Here is a 16,819-nt window from a genome sequence, read left to right as displayed (position 1 = left end):
CGGCATTCAGACTCATCACAAGAGGATCTACAGGCTCTAGTGGGCAGGGAGGGTACTCGGTTTAAGGAGCAAGAGCAAAAAACACACAGTTCGGCTTTAGTAGCAAAGCAATAGCTGCTGTGTTCACGGCCAGCTGGCTGCCAACCAAAGCCTGAGGTAGGGCAGGATGTTTCTCCGCTGTGCTGGTAGGTCTCCGTGTCTCACCTGACAGCGGCGCGTGGAGTAGAAACAAAGCTTGCTAACAGGAATTATTAAAGCATTCAATATTAATTGAATGCGTGAAACTCCAGGTATAGTGGCTCCCTCTGATGGCAAAAGGGGGTCATGACAATTAGCACAAAAAGCAGACAAAAGAGGGGAAGTGTGACTCCAGGGAAAGCTGCTGGCAATGGTATAAACACAGTGTCAAACTCATGGGCTCAGGCATTCTTGTCTCACCAACATGAGCTGGTTACGGCTGAAGTGGCAGCCCATTTTTTCTGCTTGCAGAGGGAAAAAAATGCCCAAGGCAAGGGGGTGAGAGAGCAAACAGGGATTTCTTCCTCCTGTCTGGCTGCTCTTGTATGCGATTTCCGCCCTGCAGTGAGGGAAGAATTTGGCTGCCACATTCATTAACCCTGGGATTCCTCTCTCCATGCTGCGCTTGCAAGAGGAACCGACTCTGACGGGCTGCAGGGGAGTCAGTCTTTACACCAGTGCATCCTAGGCAGCTCGCCCACAGCACAGCGTGATGCAAAAAAAAAAAAAGGGGGCACACGGCACTGAGCCATGGCTGGCTGTTTTCAGGGGATGGGCTTGTAACCCTCCTCCCCACCCCAAGCCGCCTCCCTTTGCCACCTCCCTTTCCCCTCCCAATTTCCGTGCTCATCAGAGGTTTGTCTCTCTGTTGTTTGCTCTATCGCTTCTAAAGCCTTGACTTCTCATGAAAGCCACAGGTTCACAGCTAGTGGAGCAAACCAGACCCATATATATCTTCATCACTGCATGGCTCCCCTGCCCTAGAGAGCTGCCTGCCATTCGGTGCTGAGCCTCCACACCGCTCCGCCAATGCACCTTCAGCCTACCACATCCCTCCAGCATCTCCTCCAGCCCGCACAGCCCTACCAACAAGCCTCACGTAGCAATTCAGTACCTGGGCTCCCCAAACAATGCTTCTCATTCTTGCCCTGTAACGCCACTCCCCATAATCTCAATTTGTACCATCTTGAGTCCTAAGCCTCGGGGAAAATATGGACTGAACCGGGATCAATCAAGAAAGGCTGAGCCCTATTTTGCATCATGAATGAGCGGGACAGCAGAATAAGGCCATTGGCTTCGCTGTACACTAACTGGAAGTTGGGAGCCAAGATCTCTGCTGGAGAATAGCCAGAACATTACCTTTGGGAGCCAAACTTTTTGGCAGGTGTGCCATAAATTAGCTCTGCACCCTCCCCAAGAGCTACCCAGTCCCTTTTCCCTGCCCAATCTGCTGCTATCCTATGCTTTCTGCTCCCTGGCCTATCTGTCCATACAGAGGCTGCCTGTGCTACTTGTGGCATTTGTACCACAGGTTGGCCACCTCTGCCCTATGCCATCTAAGCTATTTTGGCTTTAAACCTCGCTCGCACGTACTTGGAAACACCAGCGGCTTCATGCTTTATCCCTCCACATTCTACCTCTTGATTTTAAGATCCCCTAAGGCTGACTTAAGAGCTTTTGTTTGAATACACTGGAATCAACTCTAAAATACACCCTTCATTGGGAGCTGGTTTCCTATCCAGAGGGACATCTTTCATTTAAAACTTTTCACAGCGAGCCCATGAATTCTGAGGGGTCTTTAGGGAGTAGGTCTTTTCTCAGGGGTTTAGCTGGGTTCATTTGAGGTCACAGATGTTTAATATTCATGCCACACCAGAAAACACTCGGGGTCCAGCCAGATTGCGATCAATGACCATGAATTCCTTACTACAGAAAGGGCAGGCGTCCAGTTATAAAAGTGGTGTTGAAACAACACAGACGAGCTGACAGGTCTCAGATTTCTAAGAGCTACTAAGTGGGAAGAAGAGAAAGGAAAGAGGGTTTATGGAGCCAGATGACCCATCGCAGACAGCAGGTCTTGTACAGCATACTGAAAGCCAGCCGGTTTAAGGGACAGGGTAACAAAAGTAAAGCACGGAGCTTTAAGAAGGGGCCAGTTCTCATACCGTGTGACTGAATATTAATGAACCCCTCGGCGACTTCAAGCGAACCCAGCCTCACAGCTACAGGCAGCGGGGTGAGCTCTCGCTGACATTCCCACACACAAGGACCGGGAAATGTCCTACTTGGGGTCACTTGTCGGGACCACAGGAGGATTTCTGAGCACTACGACAAGTCTACTGAGGGGGACAGGTGAGAAGAAAGAAAGCTTACTTTGGAGAGGCGCCTTTGTGACTAAATCGGAGAGACAGCATGCAGGAGTGAAGAGAGAATAATTACAAAAAAAAAAATCCTTGCAAGGACAAAGAGGGAGGAAAACCCACAGACAAAATAGACATTATCTCCTTCGGTCTCCTCGGGGCCCATATGAATGAAATGTCAGGGCAGCGGCCGGCTGGCAGACCTAGGGGCCAATAATGCCAAGCCCAGCAATGGCAAGAGCAAAGTATGATTCCTCCATGCTGCCCCCTGCTTCTTGGGCCCAAAACCGAGTCCCGTCTCCATTGCGCAGCGAGTCCTGGCTTCTCCGCTGGGACTGACAATGAAAGTGCCCTGGGTGGTCGTACAGAGTTGTGTGTGCATATGCATGTGTTTGGGTGCACTAGTAGATTGTCCAAGGATCAACCAGCTCCTTTCATGTAGGCCAGCAGCATAAAGATGACCAACGGCAACACCGTGTAGGTACTCAGGGTGAAGTATGTCATCTCATGAAGCTGGAAAAAAAAAAACCCCTATACAAATGCACACTTCCAGGAGCAAGGTGCCCTTTAACAAAGTCCCCTGGTATTTGAGGTTTTGGGAAAGCTCCTGTTGTGTTCACATATACCTGGAAACCTGTATTTCACAAGGCACCATGGACCAAGGCAGGTCTAGCAGGGCCCAGCTCCAATATCCAACCACACACTCATTAGACAAATCTCTGTCTTAGGAGGGTGTACAGTGACAGCTGACTCAAGGAAGGTAACAAAAAAAGGAGAAGCCCTGCCCCATCTGCACTAAGGATACCTGCTCTGCCATAGAATAAAGGGATTTTTACATTGCTCATTCAGGCTTGATATGTGAGGACATAAAGGGGTGAGCTGCGGGTAGGCCACTTTTGTTAGGCGACTTTTCCTTCATGACTTCTATGTCCTTTTCATTAGAAGGAGACAGTCAGGGCAGTATGACCAAGACAAAGGGATGGCCGGGGTACCTGGGAACAAAAACTGACCCTGCTCCCAGCCGGGATGGGATACACTGGCTGTCGGTAAGCCTCTAGTTATAGCCAGGGACCGTGGGGAAAAAAAATTAGTCCTATGCAAAGTACCAGCAAAAGGACTCAGTATTACTGACATCCCATTGTGCTTTCAGAGTCTTGAACAGGCCTTGAGTGCTGCCCAGAACGAGCATCGCCCTTAGTGAATGAAAAGTTTATCAAAGTCCCTTCTGCATCCCTGTGTCCCTCCCCACACCCTCAGTGTTAGCCTCAAACTCTCCCGTTGAGTGGATGAAATGGACTGGTTGCAAAGGCTGGTTTTCTGAGTCTCACTGGGGTTGGTGTAGAGACTCCTGAGAAAAGTTTTAATTCACAGAAGCAGCAGCATGGGCCTGCTTACCTCACCAGCCAGTGTCTCATGGACTGAGGCTAGCAAAGACCAGACGGGCTGTGCTAGTACCTGCCCAGTTCTGCCCCAACCGGCTGAGTGCCCCTGTGGCCGGTAGCAGCTCAGGTGAAGGTCTTCAGTAATTTAATATGGTAAAGAAGGGGAGTTATTCAGTTGGAAATAAAAAGGAGAGGGCAGAAAGTAAACACAGCACCCCAGGGAGTAAAGAGAGATGTGTCTGAACACAAGTCACCTTTTCCTCACCTTGGAGTTCTTGGCCCCGCTGCGACCCGACTGAGAGGAACAGCTCCGCTGCACACCCTGCTCTGGCGTAGAAGGGGATTTGTCTGAAGAGTGGTCTGAGCCTTTCTCCACCATGGCGTCTCCTTGCGAGTCCTGCGGTGTCGGAGACCGGGAGCGTTTGCGCAGGATGGGGGAGCAGGCAGGCGTGCTGCGGTTCGAGTTACTGGCAGTGCTGGACAGAGAGAAAGCAGAGTCTATAACCATCAGGAGAAAGACGCTCTGTTCACAGTACCTGCAACGCGTGTGGTCTAGCATAGGTGAGGTAGTGCCCAGGGACTTCGCCGTGTGTGCACTGGCCAAACTCGGCGTTCTCAAGTGAGAGGCTAACGCCGCACAGTCATGTTATTCTCCGGTGGAAATTTAACCTGCTATAGCTAAACCACAAGACAACAGCAGGCACTTTACTTTGGGGGTTTTTCTGGCCGCTGTCATAAAACAGATGCAGCTGAAGACTGAAAAAAGTGCACACAAAAACACCCACTGCAATTTTGAATCTAGTCCCATTCATGTAATGTATTCTTCCATTGCCTATAAAAAATTGCCCAGCTCACAGCGGACTGGTTTGGCTTCTTCAACATTTGGGGAAATGTCCTTTTGTTCCCATCTGAACACAGGGATTTGCAGGAGAAGAGTGATTTTCCTCCTGTGTAAGAAGCTCCAGTCATTCGATCGGGGAGCAAAAACAGGGCTGTAAGATTTTATTGACCAATCACCCACCCTGCACAAAGAACAGTGGATAATTCACTAACTACCATAGGGTGCGTTTCATTTGTAAAATTGGATCTGGTGATGTGAACTTCAAATATAATCCAGGCAACTAACAAATACATTAACAAAAGTCAGGACTTGTTCATGAATAGGAATAAAGGGCTAAATTGGAAGGGTAATGTATTGGTGATAAATAATTCAGCCAGCTGCATTATACAGAGAGGATTCCCCTTTTTATGATTCACGCAGATATCCATCATCTGTTTAATAGAAAAGCCTAAGACACATGGTTTGGCCAACCCCAGCCACTGAAAACCCACATAATTGGCTTAAAAAGAACGAGACACTGGAGCTTTGGGGAGGGGGCAGGGGTTGTCATCTGGTTTCTGAGCCTTAAGATGCTCTGAGGTCATGTTTACAAGCCTCTGCTACCAGGAGGAACCTACTTTCAGAAATTCAGCAGGGATTTCCCCTGCAACCTCCTGACTCCAGAAGCTGGGCCTTCTAGGAAGATTACTTATACTGCGAGACTGGCAAGAAAAATCACAAGACTTGGCAACGCTGAAACAGAAAAGGATAAGTCCTTTGCTCTGGACTGTAAAATGGCCTTGACTTCCAAATTTTTCAAAGTCTCTGGGTATTAGATGAAAGTAAGGGAGGGAAGAGGGGGAAAGAAATGAAGGCCTGGCTCTTGACCGATAATGCTGTCTTTGTCAGGTATCAGTTAACGATTTGCAGAGGAAGTCTGCAGAGATCCTGAAGATACCCAAGACAGTCATCCGAAAAGTGGGTGTGTAAAAATATCACTTTTTAACCTAACAAATTGGTTCCTTTTGTTCATGTCAGGCCAATGCTGCGTATTCTAGTGACAAAAGCAAGCTTTAACTCTTCCTACCCTATTATCCCTGCAACACGGAAGAGGGAACTGAATACTGCTCTGGCTCATGCATCACCTACAAAATTTTGTTTCAACAGTCAGTCAATCTTTTTCACCAGCACGTAGGTCTAATGCAGGAGGACAAAACCTGAGAGTGACTTTACATCCCAAGGTTGTGTTTGCAAAGCCCGCAGCTAGAATGGAATTTTTTAGTTGTAAATTGAGCAATGTAATATGGACGTTACCAAGAGCAAACAAATGGGGAAACCTCGTATGTATGTCTTTTAAAAAAAGAGAAACACTTTCCAGAAAAGAATCACCCTTAAAATATAGATTGTTCACCAAAGCGCACACGCTCACACCAAGAAGTTCTTCCTTAAACAAGATGGGAAAACCCTCGGCTCGAATACACAAATGAGACACCAACACATCATACCTCTCTTATCTATCAATGACATTCATATGGCTCCCATTGCTAAAGTGCTGGAACACTTCACTATCACTCAAGCCTATTTATCCTCACAATGCTATTATCACTATTTTGCAGAGAAGGAGCTGAGACACGCAAGGCCAAGGTCACCAAGAAGTGTGCAAACTGAACACTGGTCTACCAAGCCCCTGGATTGTCCTCGCTCTCTCCTCTATACATCTATCCCAGATCCAGAGTGCACATATAATACGGGAAAGCCGGCCCTACCAAGAGTGAAGCAAGTGAGATAAGCAGGCGGAAACCAGGACACATGCAGTACAAGCCGGGGGAAGAGAAGGGTCTCAGTATTGAAACACAAGGCTGAGCAAACAGGAAGTCTCTGGGCTTTCATCGTTGACATTGAGGACTGTTTTATGCACATAAAGACTTAAACTCTCTCACTTGAACTGCAGACAGGGCCCATCACTTCTGTACCCTTAGGAAATATGCCTGGCCGGAGAACAAGCAGGAAAACAGAAAGACAAGACACACACAGACAACACAGGAGAACACTTTAGACTGGAACAGAAAGGGATGAGCAAGAAAGAGAGCAAGAAATCAGAAAGAGATGAGGCCGGTCCTTTATTTGTACAGTGGGTGAATTCCCCAATGCATAAATATGCATCAGGGAGATATCTGATAAACTTCTGACCAGCCACTCACTTCTTCATTTGCTTCTATCTCTCCCTTTCCCACACCCCACCCTTGTTTTTTTGTTCTTGGCAGAGTGCAGCCACCTCCAAGGGGTCCACAGGACCCAGCCACATCAGTTCACAGGGGTCCACAACACCGAGCCCCAACAGTTCACACGGGTTGCACAGAAGGTCATCACAGCTCCCTGCGGAGGGTAAAATGGGACACAGCAACCCCAGTTTCTTGTTTCACAGCCCCAGCCCTTTTGACGGGAATTAGAGCAGGGCATGAAATGGTCTTCCTGTTATGGAAAACCTTCATAATTAAATATTCTCACTGCACATTAGGGCAAAACCAAGACCTTGCAGCATTTTCATCTAAGTCACTGGACATTCCTTTGAAGCAGTCACTTGAACCATGATTTCCCACATTTCCAGTGGGAACGACTAGGCTATATAGAAAGTCTGGCTCACACTCAGTTATTCATACAACACAGAACATACCTAGTAGGAAAGCTTGAGAGCCAGTAGCCCCAAAGTAACCAAAAGACTGATCGTTAGGATATCCATCTCAAATGCTGTAGACCAAGAATCAGCTGCCTGGTCCGACTCAAACAGATCAGGGGCTTGAACCAGGGTCTCCTGCATCTCAAGTAAGCACTGTTGCCACTGAGCTAATAAGTACTTATCTGCTCCCCTGAAATTCCTACCAAAACAGCTGTGCAGACTCTCATGCAAGTCTCAGTTGAAAAAAGTGTTTTGTAGCTGCACAGCAAATGAAAAAGAAATGAGGCTGCCATTCACAGCTAGGCTTATGTCCTCCCTTTGCCTAGCATAACTGAAACTGCAGAACTCTGCCCTTCACCCACCCACCCATCCATGCCCCCCAGCTTTAGTCACCCTTGAGTCCATGACACTGTATATAAGATCTCCTTATTTGCCACTTGACCCCAACCTAATGTTATTGCAACATGCACATCTGCCTTTGCTCCCTCTGCTTCCCAAACCTATATGAATGATGTTAAGGAAAGGCTGTTCTTCTACCGGGGGCAAAGGACCAGTAGAAAGGGAAAGAAAAAAACACTGTATTTTCAAAATGTCAAGAAGAGTATAGGTTTACATCTTGATAATGAACAGAGGTATTGGTGGCTACTGTGTGTGAACACTTAACTTGAGGCACACCCACAGGCTGTTTTCAGAGGCAGGTGCACAGCACTTTCTGAGCATTTGCTGTCTCCAAAAATCTCTCAAGCTAGGCAAGCAAAATCACCAAGTCACTTTTTAAAGTCTTGGAAATGGTTTTTAAATTGGCCAAAAGTATAGTCAATGGTGGTGGCGATCTTTCCAAGTCTTTGTCACCTTTCCATACTATGGACAGCTAGATAGAAAGTATTCAGCTATTTATGTCGCTCAGCTAGATAGATACCCACTCATGGCACAACCTTGGAATTTCTTGCTCTTGTTATCTCCTTCCCCACTGAAGTATTCATTATATTGATTCAGTGGCCATGTACCATCACCCAGCTCTGTAACCCATCTGCATTTATTTTTCTGTGTACTCACAATGTTGGTAACAGCAGGTGGCTTTCTTTTTTCCAGTCCTCTCTCTCAGTAGCCATATTGGCTTCTTGCTGAGCAACCATCCATTCAACATAAATCATTGCTCCAAAAACCCAACTGAGCTGGTCCCATTTTTATTTGCTCACATCCCCTGAGTGATGCAGTTTTTCTGGCACAAATGTTTCAGGAAGCAAACTGAAAAGTGTGTGTGCAAACAGTCACTGAAATCAAGTGCCTGTATGCTTGTCGTATCAGGGAGCAGAGAGAATAGCATGTGACTTACCAAAATAAAATTTAAAAAAAAAAACCCCAACCCAAAAAACCTCAGAGTGACACCATATGACTTCTGGAGGCCTGAGGTCAATGCAAAGAGCAGAAAGTGTGAGATATTCATGCAAATAATGAACAAACTGGAGAAAACTGAGAGATGCTCACAGATGTTCTGTGAGCAGGAGGAGAAGCTGAATGAATTATTCACTGTGAATTATTCACTCTGCTCTGCTACACAGCAAACCACTCTTTTGCAATATAGATGGAGAAACTGAGGCAGGGAAAGATTAAAGGACTTGCTCAACGCCCGCCAAGAAGTTAGGGAGAGAGAAAGGAGGAGAAAGAACCCAGGACTCCTGACACCCCGATCCCCTCCTGTAACCTCTGAGCAAAGAGGCACACAGAAGCCAGTATTTAATGCAATATATGATGACACCACGGGCCAGCCAAACCTTTTGAAATTCTCTTTTCTATTGTATTCTACTGCATCTGATCATTATATGGGAACCTTGAACCCTAACCATGTTAACAGAGCAGTTAAGGAAACATCCAGGTATTAATTCCTTGAGGACACTATTAGAAATATGGCAATCAAAACAAAAACATGGAGCAAAAGTATGTGGGGCCATGCTTCCACCTGTAAGAGCTCAGGTATTCCTCTGAAGCTAATGAGAAATTGTTAGAAACTCTTTGGTCTAATAAAACACAGGGCAGCGGCAGATTCCTTCCTGAGACTTCAGTTGTGGGGATTAGCGCTTCCTCTCCTGGCTGAAACCAGGTGGGTTGTTGCTCGCAGCTGTCGTGACTATTAGTACAAGTGGCAATATTTTGATTGTGCCTCACAGCACTAGTCACAAAGTGCTTCCCATTGCACTAGGCTCTATGCAAAACTTCTACAAGTTTGCCAGAAATGTTTGCACCCACTCAAAGCCACAGTGAAAGCTCCAGGTGGGTTAAATGCCACTTTACTGAGCACTCTTTGAAACAGAGCAACAAGACTTAGTAATGCTGAGCATGAGCATCTGCATAACCTAAATACCCGCACCACATTATACCCACTTCCAAAGTGCCGCTTCTGCGTGCTGGGCTCAACAGAATATTGCTGATGGTTTCTCTAAGGGTCATGCTCTCAGTTTAGGAGACTCCAAAATCCAGGCCAGGAATGTACAGGAAGACGGGCACTAAAATGGGTGGTTCACTCATCTCCACGACAGCTGCTTCACTGATTTTTCTTTGTAAGCCTTTGGGACCCTCCTCTTTGTTTCACTTCACACGGGCTCTCACACACGCAAGTTTCACTCAGTTCCGGCTTCAAACCAACTCGAAAACACAAAGTGAAATTGTGCAAAGCTCTCTCCTAGTTTCAGATTTAAACTACACGAGAGCACTGAGCTTTCCCTGGCTTTCACCTGAAAGCATCCGTCAGCCTTGATGTGCCTGCAAAACTCAGGCAAGATTTGACAGAGCTAGCAAAACTTACCCAGCCTCAGATATACTTTGCCTCTAAAGTCTGTACTAAATGATTTATACAAACTCCAACTTGGTATTGCTGTGCATGGGAATATGCACGCATGTATGTGCACACAGGAAAGCAGACTAGTTTTTAAGCTCCCAACTATAGCAAAACTGCAGTGTCAGCAGTTGGTGCAGACATGCCCAAGCTCGCTTTGAACAAACTGTTCTGGGTATCACTGACAGGGTAGCCAACCACCTGAGCCTTCACCTGGGTCCTTGGGCAGGTTTTTAAGCTATGCTGAGCTCTGCGCTGTCACAGCTACATTACCAGCAGCACCTGAGCTTTCTAGTTTAAGCTGGCTAGGGAACGTCTACATGAACTGCGGTGTAGATATAACCTTTAGCACCTGCCTTAGGGGCTTAAATGCTGCAGGGGCATTTCTGAAAGCAGAGTTTGGCCCATAATATTTACTCTCGCTTCATTTAAAAAAAAAAAATTATGTGCAGTGTTGATGGTCCTCACATGCTTAAGCAGGATGCTTAAGCATGTGAGGACCATCAACACTGCACATACAGGGACCACAAGGCTCAGATGGACTTTGCTGAGGCCACCCACCCGGTGACAGGGCATTGACTTTGGGGTGTTGGTTGTAGCCGTGTTGGTCTAAGGGCATCGGCAGACAAGGTTCTTTGGGTAGATGCGATATCTTTTATTAGACCAGCTAAATCATTGGAAAAATTGTTCTTTGCAAGCTTTCAGGCACAAACACCCTTCTTCAGGCATAGGGAGAGTCTGCTGCTTTTTTGTGTGCTCTCCTGGGTGCAACAGAAGCCAAAATGCAGCTCGGGAGGCCCTGGCTCCTTGTCATATCAACACTGACTGTCCCAATTCCTCGCACGGAGACCTCCACTGGAGTATATGTAACGTGCATGGAGAGTCTATTTATTCAGCCTTTCAAATCGTGTACAAAGAGGCGGAGAACACGGCGCACAAGTGCAAAGCTCAGCCTCCGCTCGCCTCCCCCCATCTCAGCTCTCGCTGCTCCCGTTCAGTCCCGGGGTTTTGAATCTGACCCAGGGAACAGCCATGACAAACGCTTTCTGTCGTTTCCATAGTGACCAAGGCCTGCAAAAGAACCGGGAATCGACGCTTGAAATGCCAAAACGGCTTGACCCACTTTGAAAAAATATATATAATAGTAATAAATAATGCTTTACAGGCCCAGTTGACCAGAGGCCAGTCAGAGCCTCGCATGCTTCTGCACGGGAGTCTCCAGATGGTCCCTGGGGGCAGAGCAACACCAGCCCAGCCCGAGAATAACAGACTGTATTAAATAAAATCCCTTTGGGGCACACCCTTGCGTTCTGTGTTTGTACAGTATGGCACTGAGAAAAATGGTTACATGAACTAGCACTTTAGAAATAGTGAAACCAAGCATCACAAGGGGTGCCATGTGCACACGCGCGAGAGAGATCAGATTTTGTTCTCCGTTATGCTCCAGTCAATGGGGTGATGAGGTGCCCTGGCATGACTCGGTACATAACCAGGTTCTGCATAAGAGAAGACAGAAATGGGAAACGGTTTGTCCTCATTCAGCAGTGCGTAGAGAAGCCCACTGGTCGTCTTCGCTCTGTTCACTCCGATGAAGTCAATGAAACGGAGCAAAACTGAGGATGGATTTCAGGAGAGAAAGTCCAGCTCCTAACAGACTGCCTATAAAGGTTTGTCTCAGCTAATGGATGGAGAATCCAACGAGCAGCAGCGATTAGCAATGGCTGCAATCTACAACAATAAAGGGATTCCTGGGTCATTTCTCTCCTCCTCCTTCTCCAAGAGGGGAGTCAAGCACAAGCATCCCATTTCATTAAAGTTTGTTGACTACTTCTGAAGCCAGGCTCTTCAAATGGCCTTAAAAACAAGGAAAATGAGCTTGCCTATCCTAACAGATTATGAAATCACACCAGTAAATGCAGTCATCTCTGGGTTCAGAAGTGACAGCTGTTTATCAGTCCGTGCCAACAGTACTTAAATAAAAAGTACGGCTCTGCAGCTATCTTCCAAAATATTTCCAAATGCATTTTTACCAACTACTTAGCTGGACTAATAAAAGACATCACATCTACCCAAAGACCCTTGCCTGCCTGTGTCCTCAGACCAACACGGCTACAACCAAAAACCCTGCAAAATACTTCTAATGCATTGACCTTCTGAGGTCCCTCCCAACCCTAATTTTCTATGATGCTTACAGCTGTGACCTTGAAGCATCTGGCGTTATTAGTGTAAAGGGCTGGAGTATTTTTTTTAAAGGGAGTGATGATACACAGCAGTTTAGGAGAGGAGATGAAGAAAACGACATCTATTTGAGGCTGCCAGTTGCAAAATGCAAACCAGAATGTAACCAGGACCCAGGCTCATAATCATTACAGTCCAAACAGGGATCTGTAACGACCGGGAAAACCCAGCTGCAAAAAAATGACAACTTCACCTGCACAGTGCTCCCTTCCATCACCAAATACTCAAACAGAAAAAGCTCTATCTACTGAATTGCGGATACCGCTTCCTGTTGAATTTTGCACGCTACACAGGAGTCTCCACCCAGTTAACCCAGCGCAACCTGCTTCATTTTGGCTAGCTAACAGCATCTGAAGCCTAGGTAACTTGGCATAAGTAACAGGATAAGAAACTGATTCCCAAAATTATGAGTTATAACTTGGGTTACATTTTAAAGAACAAGCACAATGAAGTCCCTCCCTTTCCTCCCCCTCCCCCATGTCCTCTTTGCTAGACTGTGTGCTCTAAGGGCAGGAAACTGTATTTGAGGGTACCTTACAGCACTCTGCAAAATGGGCTTATCCTGCAAGGTGCTGAGGGCTATGGATGGCACTGAACTCAATGCACATACTTAATGCCACGTGGCCATTAAGTGCTACATCAGGACCAGAGTGCTCTGTGCTGAAGACCGAGCCACAGTTGGTGCTATGTGAACAATAAGCTACCTGATCCCTGGCAGCCCTTGGTCTCGGGAGACGATGGAGATTTGCACCTTTGGTGGGTTACCCCATGCCACCACCACTTCTCGAGTGGTGACAAGTCCGATGGGTGACAAACAGACCCTACAACATGTTGCACGTATAGACTCGGCGAGTACCATCTTGCCTTGCCTGCCTCTGATGCCTCTTTTCTCTCCCGTCCAGCTAATTGATAACACCGCTGTAAACAGAATGCAAAATCCTAGCGCGGGGTGACCGTTCGGGGAAGCTGAGGGCAAAGGGATACTGCTGTGTGGGTACGAAGCGTCTCTCCAACAGAAGAGCGAGTAAAAAAAGTTACTTCCGTGTTCAAAAGTTAGACCCAAACCCTTTTTCCTCCCTTTGCTATTTTGACCGGGGTAGAACGCAGGCCACCCATCCCAGGGCTGCTCACTGAAGACGGGCGAGCCAGCCTGCACGAAATAAGCTGCAACAAAAAACAGGTTTAAATTCAAACTAAATCCAAACGGAAACGTGAGATTCCACGCTACCCTCAACTGGCCATTTGTTGGTCAAATTTTCCACCTTCTCTGCATAGTTGCTGAAGTGAGAAGTGTCACATTTAAGCCTGCTCTCAGGGCTTCTGATTCAATACAAAACAGAGATCACTTGAGAATTTCCTGCCTGGTTGTACAGGCCACAGAGGTTGAGGATACTTCTGATAAGAATCTCAACTTCTGAGAACTTAATCAAACCTGCCGACATGCTGAGGTTCACTCATTTCTGCTCAGAATTTACTCGTGAAATGCTCTGACCCTTAATCTCCACCATCACCACGAGCCAAATCCATTCGGCAGAGCTGAAATTGAAAATGTTGTTCTGTGATCGGAGGTCAGGAAAGAAGCTCGGCTGCGAGGCCTCAAGGAATAACCATTTACGACATTATATACACATCTATATACATATACTGTGGGAAGCTGCAAAGGTAATACAACAGCACGGCCCAATTGCCAGGCCTTCAAGTCTGGGGGCAGGATACCAGGGGTCTACTCCCAACTTTGCCACTGTTTTTTTGTGCAATCCGCTGCCACAATCGCCGTATTTATAAGCTGAGGCATAATACCTGCATGTCTTTGGAAAGTGCTTTGAGGTTTGTGGGCAATAAAGGCCTGATTATGCAATCGGCTTATGAGGCTCTGTAGCAGGAGACGCAGGGTTCAAGTTTGTGACTACAACTTTGAAAAGGGCGAGATGTTAACGTATGAAATGTAGTAGTTGACAGTGAAAACGGGCAGCTCGCAACGGGCCTACTAGAAAGCTGATACAGTACTACAGCGAACGCCACCCGGTCATAAATGTGCCCCAATCCTGTTTAACAGCAGGTATAGAAGCTAAATAGGATCATACATGTAGCAGAAAGAGAAGAGTTCATTTCTCTCTGCAGAAGCTGCCGTCTGTGGAGCCACTTTCTGTCATATGGTTTCATCACATCCCCTGGAAATATGGTAGAGACTCACCATCAGATGGTCATAGCTTTTGGCTGCAGGCAACCCTGACTGGCTTCAAAGCAGCAACCTATGAATGAAAATCTCTATATGCCCAGAGCCAGTCCTCTGGACTTTCTGGTCCCTTAACTTTCTGCGATTTTACAACCTGCCAGTAAAAACCTATAGACCTTAACAAGGACAAAACTAATAGGCTTGTACAGAAGCTAAAAAGGATTGTGTGTGAATTGTTCAAAAACAAAACACACACACAAAAACTTAACCGAGGATGGGATCTTTTTAAACAATCCTGTATACTTGAACAGAAATCACCAGTATATCCCTGCTACAGAATGGCAGGAGGTCTGTTCAAACTTTCTAAGGAAAGGTTTCCATTCTCTGTAAAATTTCACGTTTACATGCAAGAGAAAATTTGCCAAATCCTCACGTTTCAGGACATTAACAGATCATCGCAGAGGTCAGGAAGAACCTGATCTTTTCCCCGTATATAGATGGCACTACATAGTTGGTCAAATCAATTATTAATAATGCCATTGTTTTCCTTAGCGATCCTCTAATATTGCCTACTCCTCGAGACAGGACCTTGCATTAAATGGACAACCGGTCTGATGTCTTATGGAAATTTCCAGCTTTCTGCAAGACCCTGAAGTGCTCCCTTCCCCACTTCAACACTTCAGAAGATCCCAAGAAAGAGCGGAGAGGCACTTTCAAACAAGGGTGGGGAGGTTTTGGTGACCCAACCTCTATTAAAATATGGCAGATGGTCTCGTAAGGCAGTCTGCATGTTCTTCCCAGAAGACTCTAAAGCCCTTTACAAACTATAGGCTGAAAATTGCCATCTCCCACTACTGAGATGCAACCAAGGGACATTGCGGAGCAGCCCACAGTGCGCAACGCAAGCAGTAGAGAGGCAATCTGGCCAAGGACTCCGAGGGAAACTTCTTAAAAGAGGTGTTTCCCATCCCGCTGGAACAGACGGGTTTACGAGCAACAGCAAACTCGGTGTATATTCCTCACAAGCACAAAGTCATAACTTTGCATTGGGGCTCCCTCCCTACAACACAACTGACAGCTATCAAGATTTTATTTCAAGTTGCGCTACATTTGGGCTTTTTGTAAGCCCCCAGGTGCCTGGAGTCCTCTGCTTAAGTAACTCACGGTGGTTGCTTTCATTACAAAGACAACAATTTCTAATCTCTCCTGGCTGCGTAGAAAAGCTGACCGAGGGCACCCTAAATGTTCAAAACCCAAAAGACAAATTATTTTCAACCTCATTATTTTCAAGGTAAACCTCATGATTTGGTGGATGCTTGGGGGCTGGGGGGGGGTGATATAATGCTGTTACTGCATCAATATTCATGTGCAGGGTTGCCACAAAAAAAAAATCCAACTCGGTGATAAGCGTCAGCACTAATATTTGAGAGGGCAGGTATTGGTACACCTTCCTATAGCCTGGGTGCGTAAAAGGGGAGAAAGGACTCCCTCCTGCTCAGAAATAACTCCGAAAGCATCCCCAAAGAGGCTTGGCACTTATTAGCGCTAGCATCTCTCCGAATGCGAGTTATCCTTTGGGCAGGGAGCTGTGTAGCAGATTGTGCTCACGGCACATCACAGGCAGCTGGCAGGGGGTGCACGTGCCCCCCGATGGGGCCGGTGCCCTGTGCCCCCCGGATCCAGGAGGCCCAGTCACTCATGCGGCACATGGCGCTAGGGACAGGGTGGGGGCGGAAAGGGAGATTGTCTTTCCCAGGACAGGAAGATGAAGCCAGAGCCCGACATCCTCCCACCGGCAACTTGCTGCTGCTGCTGCTGCTGCGGATCATCTTTCAGGGGCTAATGGAAGGTGCTGCGATCTTCAGAGCTGGGTAATGGGATCAAATCGATTGCCTCCGCCGCTCTAATAAAAGATATCACCTCTGTCCCCTCCAGCCCCGATTGCTTTTTTTTTTCCATTCACTTGAGGATCCTCCGAGTTCGCGATCCAGAGGCCACAGCAGCCCTGTCCTCCCTGATGATGTCGCTGGCAAAACCCCTGGGGGGCCAGAGGAGATGCGCGGGGCGCGGGGCCACCTCCGCCAGGCCGGCTCTGCCGGCTGCAAGGACCCCGGGATGGGGAGGCTCCTTGACAGCAACGATTGCTGCCGTTCAGCACCGCGGCGGGGATGCGAAGGCGCCTCCCTGCAGCGCCGGGGACGGGTGCTCTGCCCCCGGGGGCGCGCACCTCGCACCGCCCGGGCTGCCGCTGCAAGGAGCGGGGAGGCAGCAGCATCCCCTGCCCGGCTGCAGCCAACATGGCCTCCGGTTGCATG

The 16,819-nt window shown here is 47.4% G+C and overlaps 1 protein-coding gene across 16 annotated transcripts in view; it reads right to left on the bottom strand.

Moving 5' to 3' along the window:
* Positions 1-16,819, bottom strand: part of GRAMD1B (GRAM domain containing 1B) — a 173,841-nt gene that overhangs the window by 35,200 nt on the left and 121,822 nt on the right. For 10 of the 16 annotated variants that reach the window (XR_003093241.1, XM_025199999.1, XM_025200006.1 and 7 more), the window contains one exon: positions 4,026-4,236. The exons of 2 other annotated variants lie outside the window; for them this stretch is intronic. Coding sequence is in view for 9 of the 14 variants with exons in the window: in XM_025199999.1 (XP_025055784.1) it covers positions 4,026-4,236 (211 nt within the window). In the remaining 5 variants the exon portion in view is untranslated. Of the gene's footprint in view, positions 1-4,014; positions 4,237-16,819 lie in introns of all 16 variants that reach the window. 4 more of the 16 variants (XR_003093242.1, XR_003093243.1, XR_003093244.1 and 1 more) reach the window with 1 other exon arrangement.

Source organism: Alligator sinensis, unplaced genomic scaffold (assembly GCF_000455745.1).
Source record: "Alligator sinensis unplaced genomic scaffold, ASM45574v1 scaffold278_1, whole genome shotgun sequence".
Lineage (NCBI taxonomy): Eukaryota > Metazoa > Chordata > Crocodylia > Alligatoridae > Alligator > Alligator sinensis.
The sequence above is the reverse complement of the archived record's forward strand: the minus strand, read 5'-3'. Positions and strand labels throughout refer to the sequence as shown.